Here is a 12,510-nt window from a genome sequence, read left to right as displayed (position 1 = left end):
TCTTGGATTTTTTTTTTATAAAAAAAAATTACAATTGTATACTTAAGCACAATTTATTTGTATGTACTTTAGTATAACTAAATATATTTGTGGCACACTATAAATTGGTATACTTAAAGTCTGATAAATTGGAATTAGCTAACACAAGAAGCAAGATCCCAACTAAACCAAACACTGATCACCAAAATGGTGACTTCTAATGAATCAAATATCAACATTTAACTTCTGTTAATTCTCAATAAGAGCTTCTCTAGATGTATGACAGAAATAAAGTCAATCTAATGAGTGAAGCTGGTTAAGCTGTTTGTGGAAATGCATATTTCCGAACATGTAAGTTTCTTTTTAGTATACTGTAACGATAAAAACCTTCATATTCATCCGGAAAAAGGAGGCGGGAACCGGCGGACAATCAAAAACATTTTAATAACAAAATAAACACAAAAACAGCGCACCAGCCCCTCACGGACGACTGGTGCGCGCAAATAAAACCCAAAACACAACTAAAAGCCCAGGCCTGGTCCTCTCTCGTCCTTCACTGTCGTCGCTCCAGTTTTATATCCTTCCATCTCCTCCGTGGGACTCGAGACCGGCGGGTCGAACAGGTGTAGTTCATCTCCAATCACTCCACCGGCCTCGCTACCATGTCCCTCGGCCCCGCCCCACTCGTCACATATACTTTCATGAATTAGATATTTTAAATACAATTAAGTATATGTAATTTTCACAAGGGGTATCACTGCTGAACACAGTTGATCTGGCTGTTATTCAGTCTTTCAGGAGCTTCATAGCTTCAATCTGCTGCTCGATCACTAGAACATCTTCATCAGCATCTCTTCTTCTGAAATGATGCTCTTTTCTGCTTTATTATTTCTCCACGAGCACAAGAGCTTTAAATGACAGGAGCCACACAGCTGTCACTCAGATATCTCTAAAATAACATTCAGTTTCAATCAGAAATCTACATTAATATAGTGCTTTATATACAATCAGAAACTATTCTTGAACATCTCTCTGTTCTTACTCTGCAAGCTACAAAGATAATCAACATTTCTCTAACAGAATATTTGTTTATCTAGAATTTAATCTGTTCAAAGATAGAAATACATATTTCTGTTTGTACAGTAGTATGCATGCGTTTGAGAGAGAGTGTATGTGTGTGTGTGTGTGTGTGTGTTAGGCTGGTGATATTGCTAGTGTGTGTGTGTGTATGTGTGTGTGAGAGTGTGTGTTAGGTTGGTGAGATGGCTCTTCTCCGTAACCATCCGAAGCTCAAGAACTTCATGATTCTCACAGTAACATGCATGACTCCTCCCAGGTTATACAGCATGTGATAGAAGGTGTGAACAGACAGGCTGCGCGTCTCATCCGCGTACTTCAGCGCCACGATCGGAGTGTACAGAGGATTCGTCAGGTTACGGAACGGAGGCCGCGGAGACTCGATCACCTTCTTAGTGCACTGCAGACACACACATCATATGATAAACACTTGAGCTCTGTGAGGTTGGGTGGATCTAATTCCCTGCCAATGTATTAATTGTTCATAATCTGGAAGGAAATCATTCTGAAAGTGAAACCAGTGATATTGTGAACGGGTATGAATTTATGTTCTGACCTTAGCGATGTCTTTAGGTGTTTGTCCCAGGCCTTGGAAGAGGTTGACTTGTGTGGGCAGGTAGCAGGACCTGAAGTGATGGAGCGTCTCTGGATCAGCACCAACAAACTCCTTCTTAGAGACTTCTGCCATCAGCTTCAGCTCAAACTCAGTGTTTACAGGCCCGGGCTCGATCATCGACACACTGACACACACACACACAGAGATGGGAAATACGTCAGACTGAAGTGAGAGACATCAGCACAATCTAGTGTTCATGCTGTTTGATCACGAAAAAAAAAGAGTCCAAGACCATTAGAAACCTTAATTTACATGACTTATCATTGGGAAATCACATGACAGGAAGAGGAAATGAGGAGTGTGAGTCGAATGTTAAATACTGAGACTCACTAGACGTTAAAATTCATCAGCTGGATGGCGAGACCCTCACACAGTCCCTCCGTGGCAAACTTTGACGCGGAGTAAACATCATTAAACGCCACACCTGTGAAGAGCAGCATTTGTCTGATTTGTTTGGTGTTTCCACATGTGTGTGATTCGGCAGATGCTCCCGAGAGCTCAGAGCGTGTGTGTGTGTGTGTGAGCGTCTCACCATGCAGGCCCAGAACGCTGCTGATGACGATGATGTGTCCGGAGCGTCTCCTCTTCATGTCAGGCATCACCTCTTTAATCATGCGCACAACCCCATAGAAATTGGTCTCGAACACCTGCTCCATCTCGTCCAGACTGAGAGCCTCGATCGGCCCCACCAGACCCACGCCAGCGTTATTAACTACAGACACACAGATCACAGTTTGACTAAACCTTCACAGCTCTAACAGAGTGAGATGGAGCTTCCATCTTTACCTTCTTCATTACTTGTTTAGTTGCTGTGCTGGATTAGTTAGTTATACTAATTTATAGGGAAGCACCGAATGCTTGGAAACCAAAATTATTCAGCTGAAAACAGCAAAAACAATAATAAGCAAGACTTAATAAATTGCACCGAACAATGATGTGATGCTATCAAATAGCAAACACCGGAGAGTGAGAGGCATGTATGGCAAGGGTTTTATCTTAAAATATTCCCAGCGTCACTCGTCGTAATTGCATTTTTACTAGTAACAATTCAATTAGAGAGTTCTACAATTCAGTTCCAACTAGTAAAAATGCAATTATAGAGCTCTCTAAATAAATTCCTACTAGTAATAAATCTAGTTACAGAGCTCTACAATTGTACTCTCACTATTAAAAAAAACTTGTATTAGATTAGATTGTATTACTATTATAAACTTCATTAGATGCAAAACAGATTGTAAAAAAATTGTAAAACAAATTAATTAGAGATCTCTTTAATGCAATTTGTACAAGTAGCAAATAAATTAGAGAGCTCTCTAATTGAATAAGAGTGCTCTGCAATTAAACATATCTTTAATTAGATTTCTTTACTAGTAACAATTGAATTAGAGAGCTCTTTAATGTAATTCTTACTGGTAACAAATTAATTGGAGAGCTCTTTAATTCAATTACAGAGCTCTGCAATTAAACATATCTTTAATTAGATTTTTTTTACTAGTAATAATTAGATATCTCTCTAATAGGAATTGTTATAGGAAGGATTCAAATGTAGAGCTCTCTAACTGGAATTATTAGTAGAAATTCTGTTGTAGAGCTCTTTAATTAAAAATGAATGGAAGTCAGCGGAGACATGTAACTAGTAAAAATGTATTTGTAGAGCTTTCTAATTATAATTGTTACTAGAAAGAACTGATTTAGAGAGCTCTCTAACTGGCAGTTACTAGTAAGAATTTAACTGTAGAGCTCTCTAACTGAACTGTTACTAGTAAAAATGCAATTATGATGAATTATGTTGTTTTGTAATTGATCTTTTCTTTGAAAAGCAAGACAAAACAGTAAAAATTTGTTCAGTTTCGACTTCGGTCAAGATTTTTCATTTCGGTGCATTCCTGCTATTTTATGTAGAATTACATTCAAATGTTTGGGGTCATTCAAAAGGGTGTGTGTGTGTGTTTGTGCTCACTCAGTATGTCTACATGTCGATCTCTAATGCTGTCCACACACTGTTTGACCGATTCATCACTGCAGACGTCCAGCGTGAGCAGAGACAGAGTTTTACCGTACACGTCTCCCGCCGCTTCAACTAACTTATCCTTACGCTTCAGATCCCGCATGGTACCTATGACTGAACACACACACACACACACACATACACACACACGCACACACACACACATATATATGAATGACCAAAACTTTCCAGAGTGCTTCCACTATCCTATTTTGTCCAGGTAGTGTTTAATATGAGGGACTGATGGAGTCTGTACTGAATCAGATCTGATTACCATAGATGTCATCATTAATCACACAAACATCACATTAATATCAGAAACAAACCCAAACAGACAGTAGGCAGCTGACAGATGAAGACAATCCTCTCAGTCTTAACCTCTGGCAAAGAGTTAATGAGTTAATGAGTTCATTAGTCTTACCATGCTAATCATAGCAGAGTAATCTGAGATCTCCGGCTCAAGCTCTTTTTAATTGTTGTTTATGCAACATTTTACAAATTGAACCGGTTTTCATAATGAATGAACTTTACACAGTTACTGAACTGAACTGAATTAACACCGCACTGCATTGAGCTGAATAATGACACTTCACAGCTGAATCTGCATTATCTCGTATTTGGTCAAGTTTGCATGCTTTATTCTGTTACTTTCATTAAACTGCTTAGAAAAAACAAAGGAGATCCGACATGACTTGTTTTGTATCTAACAATACCAGGTCTGACAAAAATCCTTTAAAAATGTACATCATCCGAATCACTTTCCTTTTGGATTTTCTTGAGCTCTACCGAACAAAGAGACTCTTCAGTGAATCTGATCCACCAAGAGAAGAAAGTGCACTTTCATAATGAGCTTGAAGTGCTCTGGTTTTATGTAAAACCTAGTCTTTAGTAGTTCACTTGTGGTAACTAAATACATACATGTGTCCCTGCAGCACAGAAGCAGTCATCAGTAGCACAGGGAGACTTGTAGCAGCAATACATTGTATGGGTCAAAATGAACCATTTGTCTTTTATGCCAAAGATCATTAGGTTATTAAGTAAAGATCATATTCATGAAGGTATTTTGTAAATCTCCTACCGTAAATATATCAAAAACAATTTTTATTAGTGATATACATTGCTAAGAACTTCATCTGAACAACTTTAAAGGTGATTTTCTCAACATTTTGATTTCTCAGTATTGTGGTTTGATATCCTATCAAATTATACATCAATGGAAAGCTTATTATTTCAGCTCAAAAAATGACCCTTAATGACACCTTATGCACATTTTAGTTCATATTCATGGTGTCCCAAAATAGCACACTTAGATGTTCTTATGATTATCTTAATAAGTCCTAAATAATAACTTTTAGTACATTAAGTACAAAATTAGAGCGTGAAGATAAAGCAATGTATGTACAAAATGAAAAATATTTTTTCACCTGTGCAGTCGGTTGTAGTTTGATGTATTAGTTATTTCTTTAAGGTTTAAGGAAGAACTTTGATGAACGATGTGTTGATCTACTGATGAATCACTGAAGCTCGTCTTACCGTAGTAGCGCTTCATCTCGTCTCTCGCGAGCATCACGGCGATCGCGAGCCCGATACCGGACGAGCAGCCGGTGATCAGCACCACTCTCTGTCCCTCCGCTGCCATCATCTACCGGAACAACGGAGCACCAGTCTCCTCAGACAGGTCTCTTTCTCTCTCTCTCTCTCTCTCTCTCTCTGTCTCTCTCTCTCACACACTCTCTCTCTCTCTGTCTCTCTCTCTCTCTCTCTCTCTCTCTCTGTCTCTCTCTCTCACACTCTCTCTCTCTCTCTCTCTCTCTCTCTGTCTCTCTCTCTCACACACTCTCTCTCTCTCTGTCTCTCTCTGTCTCTCTCTCTCACACTCTCTCTCTCTCTCTGTCTCTCTCTCTCACACTCTCTCTCTCTCTCTGTCTCTCTCTCTCACACACTCTCTCTCTCTCTCTCTCTCTCTCTGTCTCTCTCTCTCACACACTCTCTCTCTCTCTCTGTCTCTCTCTCTCTCTCTCTCTCTCTCTCTCTCTGTCTCTCTCTCTGTCTCTCTCTCTCTCTCTCTCTCACACACTCTCTCTCTCTCTGTCTCTCTCTCTCTCACACACACACACACACTCTCTAGGTCTTTTTTGCAGATTGATTACCATTTGTAGTGTAACCAGAATTTTACTACAGATACCACAGTGAATCTATATAGTGTGGTTAATTATAGAGTTTTTTCCTAACCAGCAGCAATGGTAACATGCAACATTTTTATTTTAGAAATGGTTTCTATTTATGTGATGATGCAGTTGTAGCAATAACATACAAACTATGACAATGATAATCTCAGGTACTGATTATGTGCTTTATTTAATGTTAAAGGTGAGTTTGAATATCATATTTTGTGATTTTAATAGCCATACTAAAGGTGCCATCAGATAGTTTACCTCAGATCTAAAAAAAAAAAAAAACCCTGCAAACTCAATGTGAACCCACAAAAATATTCCATAGCAGGATGGTATCAGTCACTCAGTATGTACATTTAATACTATTTATGAATTAGATTATAAACGTATCCACTTATTTGCTAGTGCAGTGCACTTCAAGAGAGAGCCCGCCCACACTCGCGTTTGATTGGCTGTGTGGCTGTGTTGCATATTTGAGTGATTCTGTCAATCAAATATGGTGTTGTGTTGTGTCGCATTTGGTGTGGACCGCCAAATTATTTGTCGCTAGAATCTTGTTGCATCTCTTGTAGTTAGGACAGGGTGTTAGACAAGATGATTCATAACCATTGTGGATGTGTGGATGTGTGTGTGTGAGAGAGAGAGCTCTTGAATACATGGCTTATTAGGATACAATTGTTTTAATAAACATGGTTTATGAGGACACTTCCTTTAGGGGTAGGTTTATGCTTAGGGGACAGAATATACAGTTTGTGCAGTTTAAAAACCATGACACCTATGAGAGTCGCTGTAATCCACATTTACAAGTATGAGTGTGTGTTAGGTTGGTGTAATGGCTCGTTTCCGTAAGCATCCACAGCTCAGACACTTCAAGATGTTTAGACTAACATGCATGACTCCTCCCAGGTTATACAGCATGTGATAGAAGGTGTGAACAGACAGGATGCCCGTCTCATCCGCGTACTTCAGTGCCACGATCGGAGTGTACAGAGGATTCGTCAGGTTACGGAACGGAGGCCGCGGAGACTCGATCACCTTCTTAGTGACCTTCAGAGACAAAGACACACAGAGTGAGTGCTTTCAATTTGCATCCTAATTACAGCTCATGATATCTTTCTTTTAGTTTTACTAAACCATAGCATTACATTTGAAACTATAGACCACTTTTATTAATATGTTCGAAAATCCTGATGGAATTGCACTGGAATGGTTAAAGTTGTAATAATCTGACTGTCATCGGTTTGCATTAAATAAAGATGTATCATATCAATCCCACGTTCAGTATGGAGTACCACAAGGCTCAGTACTAGGACTGTTGGTTTTTCTGTACATGATACAGGAAGACCAGGAGAACCAAGCAAGTCCTCTGCACAGATCCTTTTGGCAAGCTTTAATTCCCTACCAAGGGCTGGTGTTATGTATCTCAATGATTAAGGAGAATGAACTGAATGAATATAATGAATAATATAAATTTACAATCCGATTTGTGTTGCACCCTGGAATTAAACCACATCATGTCCATTTATCTGGCCAGAGGAGAACTTTTCCCCTCACTAAGCCTAGTTTCTCCAAAGTTTTTTATCTCCATTTCAGACACCAATGGGAGTTTGAGTTCCTTACCACTGCCACCTGCTTGTTTAGTTGGGGATACTTAAAGGGTTAGTTCACCCGAGAATGAGAATTTGCTACTCACCCTCGAAGCATCCTAGGTGTATGTGACTTCCCTCTGTCAGATTAATCCAATTTAAGTTATTTGAAATATTATCTTTGCTCTTCCAACCCTCTCAATGGGGGTAAGCGGGTATCTGTAATAAAACATCCCTCACATGGCTCTGGGGGGTTAATAAAGGCCCCCTGTATAAATAAACTTCCAGATTTCAAACGTAATAAACCCTTTTTTTCTCACTTTTGCTGACCGTTGGGAACCAGAAGATGTGCAGGTGGAAGATGGATAATATATGCGTTAAGTGCACCTCTGGGAAATGTAAGGGGAAAAGAAACAAAGTTTCTTGGGACGTTTTATTACAGATGCGCACACTTTATTTCATGTCTTCTGAACTGTTGACAACAAACACCCGCTTACCCCCATTGAAAGACTTGGAAGAGCAAAGACCATTTTTAATATAACTTCGATTGGATTAGGAAAGAGGAAAGTCACATACACCTAGGATGCTTCGAGGGTGAGTAGAAGATGAACTAACCCTTTAATACTTAGCAGGTATTATCGACTTGATCGCACAGACAGTAATGGATGAGGACTGAATTGAGCTAGATAATGACATTGCTGTTTTCTCCAGCTGCTTTAGAAATTAAACTCATTACATCTGATTAACACAGTTATTAAAATAAACTGAATTGTCAATGAACTGGTTTCAACAAAATAATGATGTCATTGTCCTAGTTATAGTGTGGACTTATATAGAGTTAGAACGGTTATTAAAACTTCATGGTTATTGCGATCGTTCGTGGTGTGAACAGGCGTTAACTGCCATGATTTCTGACCTTGGCAATGTCTTCAGGTGTTTGTCCCAGACCTTGGAAGATGTTCGCTGCACTGGGCAGGTAGCAGGTCCTGAAGTGGTGAAGCGTCTCTGGATCAGTACCGACATACTCTTTCTTAGAAACATCTGCAAACATCTTCATCTCAAACTCAGTGTGTACGGGCCCGGGCTCGATCATTGACATACTGACAGGCAGACAAATAAACCTCCATCAATAACAGCAGAGAGACATCCCACAGATCAAGAACTGCTGCTCTAAGATCAACCTCAAGAACAGTGCTTCTTTACCCTCATGAAGGTCAAGAAACAAAACTGCTGGTTTGTTTTTTTCTAAACTAAGTATTAAAATAGTTATTTAATCAGCATTCTCTATTCATCAGCAACACCATTTATGTCTAATGAACTCTCATGTCGTTTTTGTTTACAGGATAAGGTTTTTTATTCAGTTAGTCAATACTCACAAATATCACTTTCTCTGCAATTTGTAACCAAAACAAATCTATACATCTATTTTAGTTAATTTCTATGACTTTCTCTGGTCCAGAAATCATGCTTTTAAAAATCACATCCATGTTTTCCAATGCCACAGTATTCCTGTTTCCTACATACATTTGATGTTAGTTTAGAAATGGGAATCTTGATTCTTTAATTGACTGAACAAATTAGAATGTTTTTAACCATATATCTAGATTTTTAGTTGTTTTAGCTTATTTTAAATCTTTAAATGTATTTAAGTAATTTTGTTGTCCCTTGTAGCTGTGATCTTCATTGGGTTTGTATAAGTACCAGCCCCTCCAGACCACCAGAGGGACCCATCACACTCCATCACTCTGATTCTGTTAATATTCATGTTGTTTGATCACTGATGAAACGAGTCAAAAAGTGTCAGATGCTAAAGACATCAAGTGACAGTAAGTGTAAATGAGAAGATTTAAACCAGAGTGTCAGAATGATCATCAAATGTAGAGAAACTCACGTGATGTTAAACTTGAGCAGCTGGATGGCCAGACTCTCGCAGAACCCCTCTATGGCGAACTTTGAAGCCGAGTAAACATCATTAAACGCCACACCTGTGAAGAGCAACACGAGTCTCATCTCTACGTCTCTCATCATGCTTATCTGCTCTGTTTACTGGAGTTACGCTGTAAATGTTTCACGTTTGTCATTCAGCAGATCATTGGTTTCCATCAGCATGGTATATCAATAATCCTCAAGTAGAGGTAATGTCTTAGGAAGAATTGTTCAACTCTAATGAAATGAGAATAATAGTATATAGTGAATGAGTGCTCAGTGTTTACCCTGCAGGCCCATGGCACTGCTGATGACGATGATGTGTCCGGAGCGTCTCCTCTTCATGTCAGGCATCACCTCTTTAATCATGCGAACCACTCCAAAGAAATTAGTCTGGAACACCTTCATCATGTCATCCATACTGAGAGCCTCCAGCGGCCCCACCAGACCCACGCCAGCGTTATTAACTACAGACACAGATCACAGATACTTCACCAGCGCATGGATGTAAGGCCTGTCCACACCAACACAGAGTTCACATGCAAGGAAAAACATTTTAAAAAGGTAACTGTAACTTTTTATATCACAATTGTAACTTTATTTCTCATGATTAAAAGTTTATATCAATTCTGACTTTAGAATTCTTTACAACTCTGAGTTTATATGGAAACTTGGAATTGTGAGGAAAAAGTCAGAACTGCAAGAATTGCAAGTTGTAAAGTGAGTTTGACCAGTAATGCAAAGGTACACAAGGATAATTATAAAATACATGCTTTTTTATTTTGAATATTTTCAAGTTTGTTTTTATGTGCTATGACTGATGTTTGTCATAGATGCTTTTAATTATGTATTCACTGTCCTAAACACAAACACAAGGGCTGGTACTGGGCAACCTTTCATTTCTAAAACAGAACAAACTGAGTCAAACAGCATTTACGAGGTGTTTTTTTTTTTGCACCAAATCTTGACAGCAATCATTGGTTGTGGTGTGAACAGGCCCTCCTCCTTCTTGATGATTGATTGCGTTGAATCCCTTTACTGACTCTATTTTACTTCTCTTTCAGCAAGACTTCTCACAGAAAACTGGAGTTACAGATTCAGGAGTGAGTTGATTCGACAGCAGTGTCAGTGTGAATCCGTTCACTGATCACTGTTTATCTGATGATTCAGAAATCATGATCAACAGTATTTCTTTCTTTTACAGATGTGCGTAACTGTGTAACAGACAGAGGAACACTGCATGACGCTCAAGGCTGAGATTAAATGTGAAAGACTTCCTTCATCTGCTTAGTCTAAATTGGTCATGTAAACCTAAGACCGGATGAACACAATCCACTTTAGACACTTTAGACTCACTCAGTATGTCTACATGTCGATCTCTGATGCTGTCCACACACTGTTTGACCGATTCATCACTGCAGACGTCCAGCGTGAGCAGAGACAGAGTTTTACCGTACACGTCTCCCGCCGCTTCAACTAACTTATCCTTACGCTTCAGATCCCGCATGGTACCTATGACTGAACACACACACACACACAGAGAGAGAGGAATAAATACTGAACACACACACATTTGTTTTATAAAACACACACAGAGATAGAGAGAGAGTGAGAGAGAGAGAGTGAGAGAGAGAGAGAGAGAGAGAGAGAGAGAGGACTAGATACGAAACACAATGACATAAATATAACACACAATACAAGAGGAGTCTAGGAAAGCATTTGGACACAGGTCATATCCATCAGTCTGTCACTCACTGACGAATCATGAAGCTCATTACCCTGATGACGTGTGTGTGTGTGTGTGTGTGTGTGTGTGTGTGTGTGTGTGTGTGTGTGTCTGCTGTACCGGATGAAGACAAAGCCAGCTGAGAGATCAGTACAGTCATAGCATTAAACCGTGAACCCTGACCACACGCATCATTGAGTCATTATGGGTTAAATGGCTCTTTTAGGGTTCGTGTTAGTCAGCTGTCTTAATAATAACATTAACAGAAGTCTGTAAAACTGTGCATTCACACTCTTACAAATAAAGGATCCAAACTTGGATTTTCACAGTGATGCCATTTTGGTTCCCCAAAGAACCTTTCAGTGATCAGTTCTTAAAAGAACAATGTATTCTTCCTGTGAATAATATCATCTAAAGAACCTTTTGTGCAGTGGACAGATTCCACGGATGTTAAAGGTTCCTCGATGAAGATTTTAAGAGTGTTTAGCCTCTGACATGTGTTACAGCAGATTATGCTAATCAGGGATAGAGGTCAGCTCAGCGCGCGCACACGCACACACACACGCACGCGCACACACTGATTAAGAGCTGCTTCCCTGCACACAGATGCTCTTCAACACGTGTGCGTCATACTCACATCTTTATTAATTTATTAATTAATCAGATCATTAACCAACCCTACATTAGTAATCCGAAAACTTCTGTGTTATTTCGCCATTACTTATTATTTATATAACTATAATAGTATTTAAAATGTTTAATGTGCTTTTATTTTTTATATTTTCAATTTTATTTTCAAACTTTGTTTTCATTGTTATGTTTTTTCATTTTATTAGTTTTGTTTTTAGTATTTCTATTTTTATTTCAGATAGTAATTTTAGATCTTATAATAGTCAGCTAGTATAATCAAGGAAACATTTAATGTTAAAGTTTTTCATAGATTAGTTTTATTTTATTTTATTTCACGTTTATTTCCGTTCACCGAGAGCGATCTTTAATGGTTTAGGATAACAACAGTACATCTCAGAGACGTCTGCAATACATCTGCGAGACATACTTTTAGAGTTTACATCTTTAGGATGTTTCCTATCAGATGTCAAATATAGGCCTATTAGATGTCTTTAAGATGTTTGTGACTTAGAATGAATGTAAAACTGACATCTTAAAGACGTCTTCTGAGCTCGGTCTTTCTGTCACTGTATTTCTGTAACTAGGGTTGTCTGTCACTCTGAAGTAATAATAACTGTACTGTGGTATTTTTCCATAAACGTTGGTGAATGTTGTTACCGTAGTAGCGCTTCATCTCGTCTCTCGCGAGCATCACGGCGATCGCGAGCCCGATACCGGACGAGCAGCCGGTGATCAGTACCACTCTCTGTCCCTCCGCTGCCATCATCTACCGGAACAACGGAGCTGCT

General features: G+C 39.0%; 2 protein-coding genes across 5 annotated transcripts; both read right to left on the bottom strand.

Moving 5' to 3' along the window:
• Window positions 1-844: 844 nt before the first annotated feature.
• On the bottom strand, window positions 845-5,322 carry LOC132144215 (retinol dehydrogenase 8-like). Its single transcript, XM_059555002.1, has 6 exons — window positions 5,214-5,322; window positions 3,633-3,794; window positions 2,205-2,384; window positions 2,003-2,096; window positions 1,613-1,796; window positions 845-1,456 (listed from the first exon to the last, which is right to left on the bottom strand). The coding sequence occupies exons 1-6, from the start codon at window positions 5,320-5,322 to the stop codon at window positions 1,229-1,231; spliced, it is 957 nt and encodes a 318-aa protein (XP_059410985.1). The 3' UTR covers window positions 845-1,228.
• Window positions 5,323-6,515: 1,193 nt separating this feature from the next.
• rdh8b (retinol dehydrogenase 8b) lies at window positions 6,516-12,510 on the bottom strand. 4 transcript variants are annotated; one of them, XM_059554997.1, is made up of 6 exons: window positions 12,380-12,510; window positions 10,723-10,923; window positions 9,654-9,833; window positions 9,332-9,425; window positions 8,357-8,540; window positions 6,516-6,901 (listed from the first exon to the last, which is right to left on the bottom strand). In XM_059554997.1, exons 1-6 carry the CDS (start codon window positions 12,486-12,488, stop codon window positions 6,674-6,676), a joined length of 996 nt encoding a protein of 331 aa, XP_059410980.1. In that variant the 5' UTR covers window positions 12,489-12,510; the 3' UTR covers window positions 6,516-6,673. The 4 variants fall into 4 exon arrangements, with proteins under 4 accessions (XP_059410980.1, XP_059410981.1, XP_059410982.1 ...); XM_059554998.1 differs by having other exon boundaries at window positions 10,723-10,884; XM_059554999.1 differs by lacking the exon at window positions 9,654-9,833.

Source organism: Carassius carassius, chromosome 7 (genome assembly GCF_963082965.1).
Source record: "Carassius carassius chromosome 7, fCarCar2.1, whole genome shotgun sequence".
Taxonomy (NCBI): domain Eukaryota; kingdom Metazoa; phylum Chordata; class Actinopteri; order Cypriniformes; family Cyprinidae; genus Carassius; species Carassius carassius.
The sequence above is the reverse complement of the archived record's forward strand: the minus strand, read 5'-3'. Positions and strand labels throughout refer to the sequence as shown.